Source organism: Lactuca sativa, chromosome 4, assembly GCF_002870075.4.
Source record: "Lactuca sativa cultivar Salinas chromosome 4, Lsat_Salinas_v11, whole genome shotgun sequence".
Lineage (NCBI taxonomy): Eukaryota > Viridiplantae > Streptophyta > Magnoliopsida > Asterales > Asteraceae > Lactuca > Lactuca sativa.
Window position 1 is genome coordinate 79,954,509 of NC_056626.2, and position 20,342 is coordinate 79,974,850.

General features: G+C 39.0%; 1 protein-coding gene across 1 annotated transcript; it reads left to right on the forward strand.

Annotated features, from left to right (window-relative positions):
• The first annotated feature begins 18,938 nt into the window (after positions 1-18,938).
• On the forward strand, positions 18,939-19,247 carry LOC111885198 (uncharacterized). The gene has a single exon (XM_023881480.1). The coding sequence runs from the start codon at positions 18,939-18,941 to the stop codon at positions 19,245-19,247; it is 309 nt and encodes a 102-aa protein (XP_023737248.1).
• Positions 19,248-20,342: the final 1,095 nt, after the last annotated feature.

Consider the following 20,342-nt stretch of genomic DNA (forward strand, 5'->3'; position numbering starts at 1 on the left):
TTGACGATTTTTGTGAGTAAACCCGCTTATTCTTCCGATTCATCATCTTCTTCTTTTTCTTTCTCATCTTTTTGCATCTAGAAGACTTGACTTCATGAACAAACCCACTTTCAACAACATGAACATTTTGAGTTTGAATCAAATCTTTTGGAGTTTGATATTTGTGATTTTCTTGAACCACCGGCTTCCGATAAGGAATCATTCCTTCAAACGAATCACAAGAACACACAATATCATCGGTTTGAACTCCAATTGAGCAAAAAACTTTTTCATCATGAAAATCAACTTGAACTCCTTTTTCTTGAACATCAAGAACATGATGATCATCAAGAACATCTTCAATAAACATAAGAGCATGAAGATCACTTGGTTTTTCAACAAGAGAAATGAAATACTTATCAAACAATTCTTTTTCCTTTCTTTCCTTTTTATCTCTTTCATTCTTCAAATTATGGCAAATTTGAGTCAAGCATTCAATCTTTGAAAGTGGTTGAAAAATCAATCCTCCATGATCATCCTTCAAACCTCCATAAGAAATCAAAGTATCCCATGAAATCATTAAGCCTTTCAATATTAATCCAAGGAATTGTTCTAAACCGATTTTGTATTTGACATCTTTAATGATCACAATCCAAGAAGCATGCTCCAAGAAAACCGTCATTTTTTATCACTAGAACTTGAAGATTTCTAGAGAGAGAAAGTGATTATGAATGGGTTTTCTAGAGAGATAAAGTGATACAAACAAGTATTCTAGAGAGAGAAAGTCGAATTATGGATCAAATCAAAGAAAAATTCGACTTCTAGAACACAAAAACACTCTCTAAACAAGATGATCAATGAACAAAAAGAATCACCAAATCAAAATAGCCATCAAGGATCAATTCTTGATGAAAATCAAGAACACCCGCTCTGATACCAATTGTTGAGAATTGTTATCGAGAATAAAGATGTAAAACAATAGATTTGAATGATGAAACATAAAGAACACACGAAGTAAATATTAATCAGATCTCATTTTATTAAGACTGATTACAGAATAGGCTGAAGAGAGTTTTTGTGTTTCGATCTCTTTTTCTACTTCAAGCCTAAGTCCCTATTTATAGGGAACTTACAAAAAGTATACTAAGTCTGATACACTGAAACTTCGCATGCTACACTTCGCATTTAAAATTGACTTAGTAAAATACATATAAAATGCGAATCATTACAAGACACTATTCGACTTTTACAACTTAACACCTACAGTTCAGGGATCCATCGGGAAAGGAGATCCCATTTCTAGTTTTTGTCATCAGGGGACAGGAGTGAGTGGGGCACCCTGTCTCCAAGAGAGACCTTTGCATGGGTGGATAGTTAAGGAGGTTACGCGAGCCATTCGCGAGGATCTGCCCGACATGGTTGTGAGGATCACTGATAGGTTGATTGCGAAGCTCCAGGATCAGACAGTTGTTGTTCAGTCGACGGGCGGTGTCAACAAGGTAACGCAGGAACGAGAGACAGGCAGGGAATCAGAAAGGAAGAGGAAAACGGATGAAACTCAGGGAGCCGCAGATTCGGGCAAGAGGCCCAAGGGGTCGGATTTGAGGACGAGGAACTATCAGAGCCGCAGTCGATGCGGGAAGTGTGGTAAGACGCACATGGGTACATGCAGGCGTAGAAGTGGGGGCGATGCTGGATGTTTCAAGTGCGGCCAGATTGGCCATTTTAGCAGAAATTGTACTGTTACCATCGCCCAGGGACTTGATCTGATATGTTTCCATTGCAGTCAGAGGGGCCACAAGAAATCCCACTATCCGAGTTTGTATACAGCAGGGCAGGTGCCACCTCCTGCCCTTGGGACTTCAAGTACCTCTAGTGGTTGCCGAGGCCGGGCAAGGGCGCCCACGGCTCGGAGCCGAGTTTTCAGGTTGATTTCAGCAAGGATTCGAGCAGCGCTGAGTGATGGAGGTATGTATCTTTTACCTCCCTAACAATTATTATTCATGTTATTATTTGTTATGTTGTTGCATTGATATCAATAAGTATATGTGTTGCGGGTATTATATTACCTACTTGTGACGGAGTTTTATGCCATCTGCATACCATGGGATTAGAATGGTGAATTGGAGGCCGTTCCCTCTAGATCAGGTTACTTCAGATGCGGTGACTGTAACATGTATGTGTAAGATTCAATAGTGCCTTACTACTTGCGGAAGGCGTTAGTCGGGTAATGATCAGTTACATTCTCAGTAGTGATAATCCAAAGTTTTTAGTGGAGTAGCTAGCGGTTAGTAAGGAAGTGGGTTGGGGATGTGCACCCCCAAACGCAGGTTCTCGGGATGTAGTCCCTAAAGCAAATACAGTTAAGGATCGAAGGGTGCTCAGTCAGATAGCGAGAAGGGTGCGGATCTGGTAAGAGTTAGTTGGAGCGCTGGCAAGGGTAAACGTTGGCGGACAGCATATCGCCCTTTTAATGGAAGGAAGGTTGGGAATCCTTTCGACCAATGAGCAGTAAGGAATTAGCCGAATCCAAGTAGGGGAGAACCCTCCGAGTATACAAGGATAAGAGCCACGTAGACCCAGAATAAGTGCGCAGCCCCTAAGAAGAAAAGACAGTAGCACAGTGATTGATGGATTGAGGAGTTCAGAATTGGGAGTTTGAGGACCTTCCCAGCAGTTAGTTCATGTAATCGAGATGGTTAGAAGCTGGTTGGGAATCCGGGATTGGAGGACCACCTGTAGGGCTCAAGTGAGTCGGAATGAGGATCCTGAGATGCTTTCGTATTAGTAGCCAGTGACAGAGCTAGCATGCAGGATTGTGTAGATTCAGGAGTTGGGAGTTTGGAAACTTTCCAACAATTGCTTCTTGTATCCGGATTAGTAGACGGTTGGTTTGGGAACCAAGCCGAAGAATTCCTCGGCGAAGCGCTAAGTATATCAAGGATATAAGATGTCGAGGTTGATGCAGTATTCAAAGACTGAGGGCTGGTTTTGAGAAATCAGGATGAGAAATCCCTAGCAGGACTAGGGATAGTCAGGATGTCGTCAGATAGTAGTAGTAGTGTTGTAAGTCTGCAGGGGTAGCCGTAGCATTCACTAGCAGTCAGATAGTAGTAGTAGTGTTATAAGTCTGCGGGGGTAGCCGTAGCATTCACTAGCAGTTAGATAGTAGTAGTAGTGGTGTAAGTCTGCGGGGGTAGCTGTAGCATTCACTAGCAGTCAGATAGTAGTAGTGGTGTTGTAAGTCTACAGGGGTAGCCGTAGCATTCACTAGTAGCCAGATAGTAGTAGTAGTGTTGTAAATCTGCGGGGAGTAGCCACAACATTTACTAGCAGTCAGATAGTAGTATAGTGTTGTAAGTCTGCGGAAGTAGCCGTAACACTCGTCCAGTTAGTAGATAGCATGAGCGCGTTATTGGGCGCCGGGGGGGGGGGGGGGGGGGGGGGAATAGTAGTACCCACCAGTTCGGGTGCAGCAGTGAAGATATGGGATTCCCGGGTTAGATTTCGGATTTTCCAAATGGTTCAGTTATGGTTAAGTCGGCGATTCGACAGTCGGATCGTCACCACAATTATGAGATCAGAGTAGCAGTGGATCGTTGGGGTTCGCATATGTTAAGGGCTACCATTAGTCTGGGAGCCATCATGTTGTTAGTCGTGGAATTGATGATGTCAGGATGTGACGTTTGGACCCGATCGGTGGATCGGAAGACTGTTAGAGCCACAATGACAGGATAACTAGTGGAAACTAGTTCCAGAGAAAGATTTAGTTTAGAAGTCGTGCGAGCGACTAAGTAAGGAGTCCTTTGACTCCACAGTTGAGTTGGAACTCAGTGTTTCAGGCAGTTCAGTGTTTCAGTCAGGTCAGTGTTTCAGGCAGTTCAGTGTATCAGGCAGTTCAGTGTTTCCGGCAGTTCAGTGTATCAGGCAGTTCAGTGTTTCAGGCAGTTCAGTGTTTCAGGCAGTTCAGTGTATCAGGCAGTTCAGTGTTTCAGGCAGTTCAGTGTATCAGGCAGTTCAGTGTTTCAGGCAGTTCAGTGTTTCAGTCCATTTAGTGTTTCAGGCAGTTCAGTGTTTCAGGCAGTTTAGTGTTTTAGGCAGTTCGGTGTTACAGGCAGTTCCGTGTTTCGGATAGTTGCAGTGTGAGGGTCAGTATTAGTATAGTTGGTTGATTTGGAAATGGCAAGTCCCTCTCAGCAGGATCAGTTGAGCCTTCTGCCAAGTATAAGTGATCTGTAAGGATAGTTAGGCAGGTAGCTTTTCTTTCAGAATGGAAGACTCGAGTTAGTAGGAGTTGAGTAATCAAATGAGAGATAAGTAGGCTGGTTCCAGCAGCATCGATTCAGTATGGATGGTAGAATGGATAGAACAGTTATAGATAGTCGAAGTATCTTCAGGAGTCGCTGGGGGCGACTAGGAGATTGCGATGGAGTGTAGTGACCGGTGGGAGTCCGGTAACTCAGATATCGGCAGATTAGTTGGACCAGGGTGGTCTCAGTGCATCCGGTAGGCGGATGAGGGGTAACGGAATTTTCAGTCAGAGGAAATAACGTTAAGGAAATTATGGAAAAGAGAAGGATTCAGTATGTACCAACATTAGTGACCAGCACTGTGAGTGGCTGGAGTGATGGACAAAAGGGTGTTAGTTTTGCCAGACAGAGAGTTGGAGGCAGTTCACAGGACAGTTGGCCATAGCAAACTTCGAGGACGAAGTTTAGTTTAAGTGGGGGAGAGTTGTAACACCCAAGATCAGAAAGGCCAAGAAAAGGAAAGAAACTCTAAGTCAAGGAGTGGACTCGCCGAGCCCAGGGAGGAACTCAACGAGTCGGAGCGGGATCCGGGGGATCGAGTAAGTGACCAACTCGGCGAGTCGGCTCGTGGACTCGGCGAGTTGGTTCTGAACGAGGAAAACCCTAAATCCGGGACTTGGAGCCTATTTAAACGTCTCATTCTCCTCCCTAGGGTTCCTTTACTGCCTCTCTACCCCATAACACCAAACCCTAGCCACCATATCCGTTTTAGAGCTAGATCTTGCCTTGAAGAGTGCATTAAAGCTTGGAGAAGGAAGAAAGGCCTTGGAGGTGCAAGAAGGGACTGTAGATCCGAGATTGAGAAGACATTTCAGACCTATTGGAGGTAATAAGTTGTTGCTTGGACTCCCTTTTGCACCTAGATCTATTCTTATGTGTGAGTTTTGGACATTTTTGGGATGATAAGTAACCATTTCGAGCTAGTGGTCCAGATCTGAGGTTGCTACCTCATATCCATGCTTGCTTTGGTCTAGAATCCCCTAAAGTATCAGCCCTTGGTATGTTGGAGAAGTATGTTTGCCATAAACCCTAGTTTGAATGTGTTTTGAGCCTAGATCTCTTTAGCTACACATAAAGTTTGCCACTTTATGTGAGGAATAGGCCTTAGAAGTATGGATCTATGAGTTGGAACCCCTGTTTGGCTCGAAAATCCACTGCATGGATTAAGTGTTGGATAAGGTGTCTAAGTCCATAACTTATTTGGTATATACTTGACCCGACCCGGCATGGTCCATTTGGGTTGCACTTCACCTGAACTATTTATGGATAATTTTATGAGAGTTATACACATATGTTTATTAATATATTATAAGTTATAATATATTAATATGAGGTCATGTTATTTAATTAGTCTTAGTCTTAAATTAATTATGAATTAATTTAGAGATTAAAAGGAAGACTAATTAGATTATGGGCTATTGGTTTTATATGGTGTGGGCTAACACTCATTTGTTAATGGGCTAGGCTTATATGGAAGTCCATGGATGATCCATGGAGCTTTTAACCCATGGATCCTTGGAAAAGGAAAGGTCATGGGTTATTAGGGTTTCACCCTAATCATGCACACTATATAAGCATGCTTATGTTGCATGAAATAGCCACTAGTGTCACTAGTGTGTGTGTTTGTGTGTGACCGATTTTATAAGTGTGTATACACTCTCTCAAAGTTTTCCAAGAGTTTGTGGTGATTTGTGATTCCATTTGAGGCATTCACACTATTGGTGCTTGGCCCTCAAACTCCTTAGGAATCAAACTCATCATCAAAAAGGTATGTAATCTCATCTAATTCTTTTATGTTTAAAAGTACCCCATGCCATGTTAAAAAGGTTATGAACCTTGGAAAAATTATTATTTTGCATGTATTTAGACAAACATAGATCCAAGGTTTATTAGGGTTGCATGCACACTTAGGAAGTGTTAGATTGCTCAAAACCCAACAGTGGTATCAGAGCCTAGGCTTGCTTGTTTGATACTTGATGCAAAATAGTAAAAAAAAAGTTGAAATTGTTGCTGTCTGGCTGATGGACTCGCCGAGTCAATGGGGGGACTCGCCGAGTTCAAGGCAAAATTCATCCTACTCGGCGAGTAGGTTCATGCACTCGGCGAGTAGAATGATCAGAATGCAGAGACTTTTGCTGCTGGAAATGGACTAGAAACATTACCCTAACCTATTTTGGTGTTTTAAAACTTGTTTTAGTTGGTGTAATGGTTGTTCTAATCCATTTACAATAGCATATATCAAAATTCCATGTTTTTTATGTGTTCATATAATTCTTGAAATTTTGATGATCATGTTCATGTTCTTATGAATTTAGAAGATGATAGGAATTATTTGCTGAATTGTTTAGAATTAATTCTTGATCATTTATGTGTTTTAATGGAGTCCATAATTTGTCCTCAAGTTATGGATATCCAAAGGTCACTTTTATTTAACACACACTTAAAACACATAAGTTACATGAAAATGAAGAGTCTTCATTTTTATGAACCTTTAATTCATAAGTTATGAAATGAAAAGTCTTGGATGGTTACAAAAGATGAAGAGTCTTGTCCTTAAGTTATGGAGGTTCAAGAGTCACTTCGTTAATAAATATATAAATAAAGTGTAACCTTAACTAATTCCATAAGTTATAAAATAAAGAAAAGTAATTATTTTATTAGTTTAAAGTCTTCCATAACTTGTCCTCAAGTTATGGAACTTGAAGAGTTTTTGGATTAAAACTACTTTAAACACATAAATCATGGAATTAATTAGTTTTGAATAGTTTCAAAACTTGCCCTCAAGTTTTGGAATTTGGAAAAGTTTCACACACTTTAACAAACTTTAATTCCAACACTTAGAATTTTAAAAGTTAAAATTCAACCCTTATACTATTTATAACATTAATGGTTAATTATATATATATATATATATATATATATATATATATATATATATATATATATATATATATATATGTATAAGAACAAGTCGTTTTACCGTTATTAGGCCTCATTCACGAAGCCGGTCTATAAGGTGGGTATAAGGTTGTTGCCTATTAAATGGCGACTTAATGGGTGTCCACTCTCACCCACCGCTTGCTTGACTGGTGGAGGGTCGTTAGCCGAACGGGTAGGACAATGACTTTAAATTCTCATTAAAAGTATAATGATTATTATAAAGTAACTAAATATTTTTTATTTAATTCCCAATCTTAGTTACTTTAGGAAAAATGTGAATTTGGTGCTAGCCCATGGAATTCACACTTTGTACCTTACCAAGTCGTTGGTGGAGCGTGTGTGGTTAACCGGCACACTAACTTGGACTAGTAAGGATCACGAAGGGTGACTTAATGTTTGTCATAGATCAATGGAGCGTGTGTGGTTAACCGGCACATTGATTAGGTGATAATATTAAGGGTACCAAGTGAATTGGTATGGTTATTCACACCTTGTTTTGTGATCCTCGGCATCCCAGTCACAAAATTTGAGAGGGCACACTCGAGATTGAAACATGCCATTGAAAAGTTCAATGAATCTCAAAAGATCTAGGAATTTCAAATCCAATTAAAAGCTAATAAATTATTTCGTTTTTCATGGTGGAAATTGGTGAATCGTCATTCGCCTACCTTCAAATATTTTATAGCTTGGATTACGACATCCCTCTTCCAAATTATAAAATATTGTGTTGGGTCCTAGCCTTAATATTTCATATTGGGTGTTATATTAAGGACTTTGAATCAACTAACTTGATTTTCTCCCATTATAGATGTCTGGTTCAGACAACTATGATCTTCCCAAATCTCTTGAAGATGGTGTCCCTCAACATCATGCTTCACTTCCTCCACCTCCTCCAATTATTCTCCCTCACTCACAAGTTCTTGAAAAGTTTAAAGTCACTCAATCCCTATTGGCAAGCATAGTCTATGTGTGCTCACATCTTGGAGATAAAGTCACATATTGACAAGCCGGGAGAGTTGGGTGTCAAAGTCCCGTGAAAGTTGGATGTTCAATCACTTTCTTAGTAACATAGTGAGTCTCTTTGGGACTACTATGAGACGGACTATGACATGACCCTTAATGATGTTATCTATTTGCTTGGTGTTGTGGAATCAGCAATGATTTGGAACACCAGTAAAGCAAATTTGATTAAAAGAACAACTTCCCAAGTCTTAAAGGGACATTGACAATGGTAGCATTGGATATCTAGAAAAAGATTTCTCTTCCCAATGGAAAGGGATCGGCTATAGTCAACTCGGTTGACCAAATAGTAAAGAGAAAGGCAAATTCTGAGATAGTCTCATGTGCCATTACCAAAGGGTCCATGTGTTTTGTTTCCAAAGGAAGGGGCATTGGTTGCGAAGCTGCCCTATTCACCTGAAAGGTCATAAGGTTGATCAAGTCAAGAGGTTTGACTCTACTTCGGGTAAAGTCCACTGTCTAACTCTATTAAGTTCCTATTTGGAGATTCCTATTACATAATGTGAATGGGTTACATGCTGATGTTTTAAGAATCAAAGAAAATATAGGAAGCTTAAAGTAAGTATATGTTGATTCTGATTGCAAAGGTGGGTTTTCGATCGCATGGTTCGGCAATTAGAATTTTGAGTTGTTGCTTAAGAGTTATAATATATTGCTTATGAATAGATAACAACAAGGTTTTCATGTGGATTGTAAGGATAAGTTTTTCCGCAAAGTTTTAAAATAAAAGAAAAAAAAGGTTTTAAGTTTATTTATTTTAAAAATATCCTTACAATGGCATCTGTGGAAAATTGTTGCTTATATGTTTCCAGTAATAGCAATATTGGAAAGTGGATTTGATTCTTTCATTTGTGGTAGTGACTGAATTTACCAAATGAAGAAAGTTTTTCATCACCCAAGTTTCAATTGGACAGAAACTTGGAATCATACAAGTTGTATTGTATAATGAATGAGAATTTTCATCTTTGAAAATTAAGACTAATTCTTTGATCACATGTATATGTGAGTCAATTGAAGGACTAAGGAATTAGGTACACTGGGTGTGCGCTGGTCAAGGTCCACCACAAAGATTGATTTGTCATGATTTACTAAAGATTAGTAAATATGATTATACTTATAAGGTTAAGTATAATTCTGTAACATTGGAAAGGTTACAATGTATGACAAAACAAATGAGAAGAATCAAATTAGGCAGAAAGATAAAAGTTTCTCAAATCTGAAAGGATGGGAGAGTACTTTAGTATCGTATTTCATGATCATCATAATGATTATGAAACCATATCACAAATTCATACTCTAAGGACATCTTAGTGCATTGTTATGGCTAAGAAGAGAGGTCATGAATTGTTGGATTGGTTAAAATCAAGAAGATGAGTCATACTTCGTTCCAAAAAAATTCTTAGAGTCATACTCCAAGATTGTAACTTTGAGTGACATAAAGGAAGTTTTATTAACACTAGTCAAATGTAAGAGTAAAATGTTTTCTACTCTTGTACATTTGAGATTGGTAAGTTGTGATGTCTTGGATGAGACAAAGACCAACTAAGACCCATTGTGAAAAGTGTTAGTCTTGATAAGAATCCGAACTATCCCTTGAATATTTGTTTTGTCAAGGAATGGTTCTTGACTGGGGAAACTTATATGTCAAGGGGACAGTGGGAGCCTTAAAGATCCTGAAAGAGTTTCAAGATTTAATCAAGAGTAAAATCTGTAATTTATCACTAGCACACAACTTAAGGTTTGCAACCTATCGTGTTGACATAATTCTTATTTCTGTACCTACTTCAAATAAGTTGAATTTGCATGTGAGTTATCAGAGTTCAATTTGGAAGCATTGGTGGGCCTTGTGCTACCAGGGTGACAAGAAACTAAGATTGAACAAGTTTAATCCATGTAAGGCTGAATTTGTCACTAACCTGATCTTGTGATTATGGTTTTGACAAATTCACATGGATAGGAACTCATACACTATAAAATCTAAGTGTCATAAGGTTTCTCTCCGATTCATGAAAATGATGGTGAGGAAACGCTTTCACTAAGTAGATTTTAGGTAGATATCAATTGTGTTATTTGCATTTTCAAAAGTCGTTAGTGGAGCGTGTGTGGTTAACCAGCACACTAACATGGACTTGTGAGAAATGGCAAATGCCCAAGCAATTGAGACTATGATTACGGCATCCCTTTTCATAGTTCTGAAAATTGTTTAGACACACATGTGAGCTATCTAAGAAAGGGTGTATGAATCTAAATTTCAGAAGTCCAGCAAATTTCTGGAAATATGTCAGAGCTAGTGGGAGCATAAGTGTTATGCTGATAATCATCATGTTAGTGGGAGCATGATTATTACGTTTAGTGTTGCAAGTTAGCAATGTTAATTATAGAAAACAAAGTTTCAATTCGTGAAGTTGCAGGGGTTGAAAATTTGTTTTGCTATAATTAAGGGAGAGGAAATTATACTTCATTTCAATTCTAAAGCTTAGATTGGGATTTTAATCATCTTTAGTCAAGAATATATATATGAATTTTATGTTGGAATGGTTCAACTTGAAGAAATTCTATATATATTGCGTTTTCAAAATTTGATTATGATTACGGCATCCCTTTTCATAGTTAAATTTTGAAAACATGGCAAATAAAAAATATTGTAGCAAAAGACTGGTCTAGTATCATGTCTTTATGTCAAACATCATGAATCGTGTCCCATATGCTTCGGATATAGGATCGATTGCATGTGTTATAATATTCATCTTTTCTAAATTTTCCAAATGCTTAAGGCATTGAGAAGAGAAAAACCTAGAACTGGATATGACTAAAGTGATTAAGCAATTGTCGAGGACAAATCTGAGGTTCGCCAAAGATTGGTTGCTCAGGGACAGTTGGAAGTATGATGTAAGTTGTCGGAAAGGACCATATTGACATATTCTGAAAAGAAGTAACTCTTGTTCGGAAGTGATAGTCAAAATGGGACTATGGAAATGTCTCCATAGGTGGAAGTTATTCAATATATGTAAGATTAGAAAACCTTAATGCAAGAAGGATGTTCAAAGCAATGTACTTTGAATATGAGACTTCCGTTCCATAGAAGTTGACCGTCTTTGGAATACTCTGTAATGACTGGTGACAAGGTTTTGGTGACTTTGTGAATAATCATTACAAGAGGAACATTGCATAAAAGTTTAAAATCTAACAGATTTTTTGGTAAATGATAGGAATCGGGGATTCTCACATTTACAATAAGGATTTGGGATTGTGAAATGAGTATCATTGGAATCATGTTCAATTGATCTACATCACAATGTAAGTATCATAAACAAACATAGTGTGCATACTTGGAGTATGGCATAACTATTGTTTAGAAAAACAAAGTGTACATGCTAGGAGCATGGGACGACTGTTGTTTTTATTCAAGTCTTAAGTTGATTGTTTGAAACATTATACAATGAATAATGTGTAATCAATATGGTGATAAATAAAAGGTGGTTCTATTTATATTCAAAAGGGTTCTGAGACCATATTGGATTCGATTATTATTGTGTTTCACTTTGCATGTTTTGACTTCCAAAATAGCTAGGTTATTCTTTCTGAATGACTAAGTTATTTAAACACTCCACAGTCGTTCATATGTTGGAAGTAGGTATGAATCAAGACTGTCATGAATCGAGTTTGTAGATGGCTAAATGGGTTTAGTCATAGCAATGGTTGCTACAACATTCATGAGTGCTCATAAGTTATGAGTATTGGAATAAACCCACGCTCAATTGTATCACTTCATGGAATTTATCTCGAGTGATCGTGAGACGGTAATATCATATAAATCTTCAAACCTAGAGATATGAGTTGTTACCTATGAGTTGGTTGTGCATTGATTGCACGTAAACGCATCAGTAACTTGATGTTATAAAACGTGCCTTTGTGTACAATTCAACAAGTAGTAGAACAAGCATATGAGTCGAAGTTTATCTGTTCCTTCTAGAAATAGAAGCGATATCTGGGCCCCTCGATGATTTTGTTGTGACCTATGTACCGGCCGGTCAGAACTAAAATTGATGTGTTCGATTAAGTTCTTTGTTAAACAAATCGAAAATCGGGAAACAAATTGCTGGACAATAAGTACGACGTTGTTCCATGTATTTGTCCGGCTGATATCATGAGAACAGAGGATTATATGATCACTTATCTAAAATGGCGCTTCATAGTTCAATAGAGTTTTCGAGAGCTACGATTACTGGTTGGTTCCTGAAGTAACATACGCAAATATAGTTATTAGACTTATCCAAGTGGGAGTCTGTTGGATAAGGTGTCTAAGTCCATAACTTATTTGGTATATACTTGACCCGACCCGGCATGGTCCATTTGGGTTGCATTTCACCCGAACTATTTATGGATAATTTTATGAGAGTTATACACATATGTTTATTAATATATTATAAGTTATAATATATTAATATGAAGTCATGTTATTTAATTAGTCTTAGTCTTAAATTAATTATGAATTAATTTAGAGATTAAAAGGAAGACTAATTAGATTATGGGCTATTGGTTTTATATGGTGTGGGCTAACACTCATTTGTTAATGGGCTAGGCTTATATGGAAGTCCATGGATGATCCATGGAGCTTTTAACCCATGGATCCTTGGAAAAGGAAATGTCATGGGTTATTAGGGTTTCACCCTAATCATGCACACTATATAAGCATGCTTATGTTGCATGAAATAGCCACTAGTGTCACTAGTGTGTGTGTTTGTGTGTGACCGATTTTATAAGTGTGTATACACTCTCTCAAAGTTTTCCAAGAGTTTGTGGTGATTTGTGATTCCATTTGAGGCATTCACACTATTGGTGCTTGGCCCTCAAACTCCTTAGGAATCAAACTCATCATCAAAAAGGTATGTAATCTCATCTAATTCTTTTATGTTTAAAAGTACCCCATGCCATGTTAGAAAGGTTATGAACCTTGGAAAAATTATTATTTTGCATGTATTTAGACAAACATAGATCCAAGGTTTATTAGGGTTGCATGCACACTTAGGAAGTGTTAGATTGCTCAAAACCCAACATTAAGAGTTGTAGCGACTCGGCGAGTCACATGGGTGAACTCGGCGAGTAGTATGAAGATGAGGAGGAACTCGACGAGTGGGATGAACAACTCGTCGAGTCGGATGAAGTTAGGCATGAACTCGGCGAGTTGGAAGAACAACTCGACGAGTTGGTTGAAGATTGCCTTGGGCTCGGCGAGTCTACTATTGAACTCGGCAAGTCAGGTCACGAAACCCCAAACCCTTCGAGTTGAGACTCGAATCAGTGAGTCGGGTGGTGACTCAGCGAGTTGGACAGGACAGGACACTGAAATAGTTGGACTCGGCGAGTCATGGACTGACTCGGCGAGTCGAGTCGCGAATAGAAAGACCCTGAGCATATGAACTCGGCGAGTCATTAGGAGGACTCGGCGAGTAGGGTTGACCTGGAAGGTTGACTTTGACCAGGATTTTGACTTTGACCAGAGTTGACTTAGTTGACTGTCATACTAAGTGTCATATTGATATTGGTAGCTCAGAGAGCTAGAGGAGCAGCAGCTCAGGGGATTGTCGAGTAGTAGCCAGAGGATTTTCGGCAGAGCTCAGCAGTTCAGGTGAGTTTCCTTCCAGTAGGAACAGGTCTAAGGCCACAATGCCGGCCCGTTTAGCTAGCAGTAGTTTCCGGATTTTGATCTGATGCAGTAGTTAGTATGTTTGATGCCTTCATGGCTCAGACAGGACTTATGGGTTATGTGTTACGGGCTACGGCCCGATGCAGTATGCAGTATGTGTGTGTTCATGCTAGTTGAAATGTTTATGTTATGTGATGTTCATTTGGTTTCCGGACTTCGGTCCGATGCAGGGGCAAGGCCCCAGTTAGTCCGGACTTCGGTCCGATGCAGGGGACAAGGTCCCAGTCAGTTTCCGGACTTCAGTCCGATGCAGGGGAAAGGTCCCAGTTAGTCCGGACTTCGGTCCGATGCAGGGGACAAGGTCCCAGTCAGTTTCCGGACTTCGGTCCGATGCAGGGGCAAGGCCCCAGTTAGTCCGGACTTTGGTCCGATGCAGGGGACAAGGTCCCAGTCAGTTTCCGGACTTCGGTCCGATGCAGGGGAAAGGCCCCAGTTAGTCCGGACTTCGGTCCGATGCAGGGGACAAGGTCCCAGTCAGTTTACGGACTTCGGTCCGATGCAGGGGGCAAGGCCCCAGTTAGTCCGGACTTCGGTCCGATGCAGGGGACAAGGTCCCAGTCAGTTTCCGGACTTCGTTCCGATACAGGGGGCAAGGCCCTAGTTAGTCCGGACCTCGGTCCGATGCAGTGGGCAAGGCCCAGTATGTGCTTTATATGTTATTGCATGGTATGTGGTAGTTTGGGGGAGCTCACTAAGCTTCGTGCTTACGGTTTTCAGTTTTTGTTTCAGGTACTCAGTTTTCAAAAAAGGAGCTCGGGAAGATTGCAGTGCACACACCGTAGTCAGTTAGCCTGGGAATGTTTGACTCTGATAATGAGATTATGTTTTGAATTTAATACTCGAAAGTTATGTTTTGACTTATGATACGTTTTTATAAATCTAGTTTTAGTAATGCTTTTACAGAAATTTTTAGTCGTGATTTTTGGGTCGTTACAATTTTACATCAACACACAATATCATTCACATATCATCGTAGCATCATTATGTCATATCACAACACTAACATGATTTGTCCTAATAATCATAGACAAATATTTCCAAGAAATTATTGGAGGAACAATTGGAAGAAATTATCGAGAACACACAAATTGATGACTTTCATGACACGCACACGGAAGTTCATTTAGAGCAATCTGTTGCTCAACAGAGGATTGAAGAAGGAAGGAAAAAGAGACAAAGGGAACAACCAAGACACTTGTGTGATTATCAAGTGAATCATCCCCCATCCGTCGACCACACGCTATCAGGTTCCAATCAAGACTCTTCCACGGTACACCCATTAACTCATTATGTTTCATATGAGAATTTTTCGAATACTCACAAAGATTTCTTGTCTGCCGTCACAAATCATGATGAGCCAAAATTATTTCATCAAGTAGCTCAAAGTGAAGATTGGAGGGAAGCCATGCAAAAAGAGATACGCGCCATTGAGCAAAATGGGACGTGGACTCTGGAACAATTAACGAAAGGAAAAAGGGCTATCTATTCAAAATGGATTTACAAGATTAAGTTCAAACCAAACGGCGAGGTAGAAAGATATAAGGCAAGACTCTTGGCGAAAGGTTTTACACAAATGGAGAGAGTGGATTACCACGACACGTTTGCGCCTGTTGCTAAAATGGTGACCTTGCGAACACTCCTAACCATTGTCGTGAAGCTGGGATGGGAGATACAACAATTAGACGTAAACAACGCTTTCCTTCATGGAGATTTAGAGGAGGAAGTTTATATGAAAATTCCTCAAGGGTTCTCCGAAAAGGATGAAACAAGGGTGTGCAGACTCAAAAATTCTATATATGGCTTAAAGCAGGCATCTCGAAATTGGTACTACAAATTCACAAAATCTCTTGTTGATCTTGGTTGCAAACAATCCAAGGCAGACCATTCCCTTTTCATTTACAAAGATGGTCGTACTCACGTTGCAGCTCTCATCTATGTAGATGATGTGATACATGTTGGAAACAATATGAAGTGGATTGAAAGAACAAAGTCCCATCTTGACAGATAATTCAGCATTAAGGACCTTGGACCCTTAAAATATCTTTTAGGAATTGAACTGGCGAGAACATCCGAAGGGTTGGTGTAATGCCCTGTTCTAAATCATTCAATTATGGAATTTCAGAGGCCAAGGCTAGGGGTTTTTTAGTCTTTTATGAATCTTAGAGGTATTATGTGAGAAGGTTTTGGACCGGGGTGCGTTTTTAGTGTTGGATTAGTGTCTAAGCCCGTAACTATATTTGGTATGTACTTGACCTGGTTATGCATGGTCCTTTTGGGTTGCCTTCACCAAAACAACTTGACAAGGTAATTTTATGAGAGAGAGAGAGAGAGAGAATATTATGATTTATTGATATATTATAAGAATAATATATTAAAGGAGAAATCATACTATTTAATTAATATTGGCCATAAGTAAATTAGGAAATAATTTGGTGACAAAAAGAGATTAATTCAATCAAGGGGCTTAAACTGTCAAATGTCTGATAGTTAGATTTAGGGTTGGTAAGCCTTATGGATCAAAGGGGGAACGAAATTATGATGGGGATCCATCAAAATTTCGTCCATAGGCCCTATTCCGGAAGGTTCCATGGGCTGTTGGTGGTTAAGTTGTCCATTAGGGTTTTGGCGGAAACCCTAGCAGCCTACAGTATAAATAGAGACCCCTATATGCAATTTTCGGCCACTTGATCCCAAGAGAAACCCTAGGACAGATTTTAGCATTCTCTCTCCTCTCTCATAATTGCCTTCTTGCTTGTGTGGTGTTTGTAAGCCATTAAAGGAGTTACACTTGTGACTCTAAGCTCCAAGGAGAAGAAGATTCAAGGTTTTTGAAAAGGTAAATATCTAGATCTGGTATAACTTGATATTTTTGAAATATGTATGCTAGATTAGGGTTTGTAAGTCTTGGATACAATTGCATGTACAATACAGAAACCTAGATCCAAGCTTTAGGGTTTTGCATGAGCACATAGGATGTTCTTTTGTATAAAACCCATCAGTGGTATCAGAGCCTGGTTGGATTCTGTTGTATGTGATGTAATAGTCGATTGTTTGCTGAAAATCGTTTTTCTGGCCTCTGCCCGACTCGACCCGACTCGGCGAGTCGGTATCTGGACTCGGCGAGTCGACCCAACTCGGCTAGTCCAGGTAGTGACTCGGCGAGTCCAAGAGTCAGGCAGAGGATATCTCTGGATTTCTTGCTGTTTTGCTAAAGGATAAATGCCAAAATCATTTTTAATGATAAAATCTGTATTTTATTATATTTAAATGATTATCCTTACCAAAACAAAAGATAATTTCAAATCATTTGAATAGTAGTTTCTTTATATGATAAATGTTCATTGTTTAAATAATTTGGTAATTATCTTGTGAATAAAATAGGATTAAGTCAAATATAGATAATCACAAAATTAATTGTTTAATTTATATTATTTGTTATTTGTGTTTTGAAAAGTTCAAAACTTGCCCTCAAGTTTTAGAATTTAAATTTTTGATTAAAATTAAAATTTTTGAATTATTTAAATTTCAAACCCTTAGAATTTTACAAGTTTAAAATTCAACCTTATACTTTATTTATTATAAGATCTATATATATATATATATATATATATATATATATATATATATGTGTGTGTGTATATATATATATATATATATATACATATATAAGAATAAGCTAGTCTTATCGCTAGTATGACTCATTCATGAAGCCGGTCTATAAGGGGGGTATAAGGTTGTTGCCTATAAAATGGCGCTTAATGGGTGTCCACTCTCACCCACCACTTCCTTGTTTGGTGGAGGGTCGTTAGCCGAACGGATAGGATAGGGCACTTAATTCCTCATTATAAGTAACTACAATGTTTTTACAAATTCCCAATCTTAGTTACTTTAGGGTAATATGTGAAAATGATGCTACTCCATGGAATTACACTTTGTTCCCTTGTCAAACGTTAGTAGAGCGCATGTGGTTAACCGGCACACTAATTTGGGATTGACATTGGTAGCGAAGGGTGGATCGATGTTTATCATAGATCAATGGAGCGTGTGTGGTTAACCGGCACATTGATTAGATGATAGTGACATTGAGTGCACCATGTTAATTCGCATGGTTATTCACACCTTGTTTGTGATCCTCGGTATCCCAGTCACAAACTTGAAGGGCATATCGAGATTTAAACATGCCATTGAAAAGTTCAATGAATCTCAAAAATATCTAGGAGTTTTCAAATACATTTAAAACTTAATTTCTTTTCGTTTTTCATGGTGAAAATTAGCGAATCGTCATTCACTTACCATCAAATTATTTACATTTAGATTACGGCATCCCTTTTCTAAGTTATAAATAATGTTGTTGGATCCTAGCCCTAAATTCTCATTTAGGTGTTTAATTGGGGATTCATTTCTAATTAAACTTTGTTCCTTTCTATTTTAGATGTCTAATAACAACAACAACAACAACAACAACGCTTTTGGGTCATTCTCGCCGATGAACTTGTGAACGAAAGTGACATTTGATGGGTCAATTTCAATGAGTGGATGAGATATATTCGTATGATCACTCGCTACGAGTACAAAGAGTATGTCCTTGATGAAAAGATTGAAAAGATCCACCCAGATACTGATACTACTGAAGAGTTGGCTACCTTTGACACCCATGAGCGTGATGCTACGAAAGTTCATTGCATCATGCTGGCCACCATGACCCTAGAACTCCAAAAGTCCTATGAGGACATGTATCACTACGAGATGCATCAGGATTTTCTGGAACGGTAACACAAGAGCGCAAGGTAAGAGCGATATGAGATCATCACTAATATGATCACCGCTAAGATGGGGAGTGGAGAATCCCTAACCTCTCATTTGCAGAAGATGCAGAGGTATGTTGATCGTCTTCTCAAATTAAATGTTAAATTTGATGAGGATTTGGCTATCGATATCATCCTCTACTCCTTGCCTTCCTGCTACAACCAGTTAAGAACCACATGAATAAGGAAGAGGTCTCCTTGAGTAAACTTCAAGGACTACTGAGGACTGCTAAGAGCAACCTTAAGGACAAATCTGTTGCATCAGCCCCTACTATGGCTGCTTTTGTGTTGGCAATTGGTCAAGGGAAGGGTAAAAAGATGAAGGCTCCTTCAAAGAGCTACCAAAAGGGAAAGCCTCGTGATGCTTCATCCTTTAGTGGGACCAAAGCAGGACCTGCTAAACCCTCCTCTGACCCTAAGGAAGTAGAGTGTTTCTATTTCCACGAGAAGGGCCACTGGAAACGAAGCTGCCCTAAATATCTGTAGGATATTAAAGATGGGAAGATAAAGCCCGCCTTTGCAGGTATGTAATCTATTAAATCTAACAACTCATCACTTGCTACTTCATGGTTCTTGATACAGGATGTGGTTTCCACATTTGTTCTAATTTGCAAGGCCTAAGAAAAAGTGGGGAGGTGGAGCATGGGAAGATAAACTTGATTATGGGAAACAGAAGATCGTCGCCTGTGACTAGAGTTGGAGTTTATTCTTTAGTGTTGAGTAATGGGTTAGGGTTGGATTAAAATAATTGTTGCTACTTGCTAGATATGGCAAAGCACATCATTTCTTTTCATGGATTATATAGACAGAGTTTCAGATATTCATTTGATAATAGTAATGGTTCTATTAATGTTTATTTGAATGGTGTTTTCTATTTCAATTCATTACATTGTAATGGAATATATGAATCTGTGTTGGTTGTAGATAACTTAGGAAATGATGTGTTGAATAATGATTCGCCTGATAGTTTAGACAAAGCATGCTTGTGGCATTGTCGCCTTGTCCATGTCAAAAAGAAACGCATAACCCAACTCTAAAAGGATGGAGTGTTGGAGTCATTCGACCTTAGGGACGATGACATGTGCGAGTCTTGTTTGCTTGGGAAGATGACCAAGTCACCCTTTACTGGCACTTGTGAAAGGGGTGAGGTTTTATTGGATCTTATACACATGGATGTGTGTGGGCCCTTTAGATCCACCACAAGGGATGCTTGTCGATTCTATGTGACTTTTACAGATGATTATAGCAGATATGGATATATCTACTTAATCAAGCATAAGTCAAACACCTTTGAAAAGTTCAAAGAGTTTAAGAATGAAGTGGAGAATCAGCTGGACAGGAAAATCAAGATGCTTCGATCTGATCAAGGAGGAGAGTACCTAAGTCTTAAGTTTCACGACTATCTAAAGAAATGCGGAATTGTTTCGCAATTGACGCCTCCTAGAACACCGCAATTGAATGGTGTGGATGAGAGACGTAATCGGACCTTGTTGTACATGGTTCGTTCTATGATGATTTGGGCTTCATTACCATAGCTTTCCGGGGGTATGCCTTAGAGACTGCCTCCCATATCCTTAACCT

Coding starts and splice junctions, on each gene's coding strand:
- LOC111885198 (XM_023881480.1), top strand. CDS start 18,939: ATGAATAAGGAAGAGGTCTCCTTGAGTAAACTTCAAGGACTACTGAGG.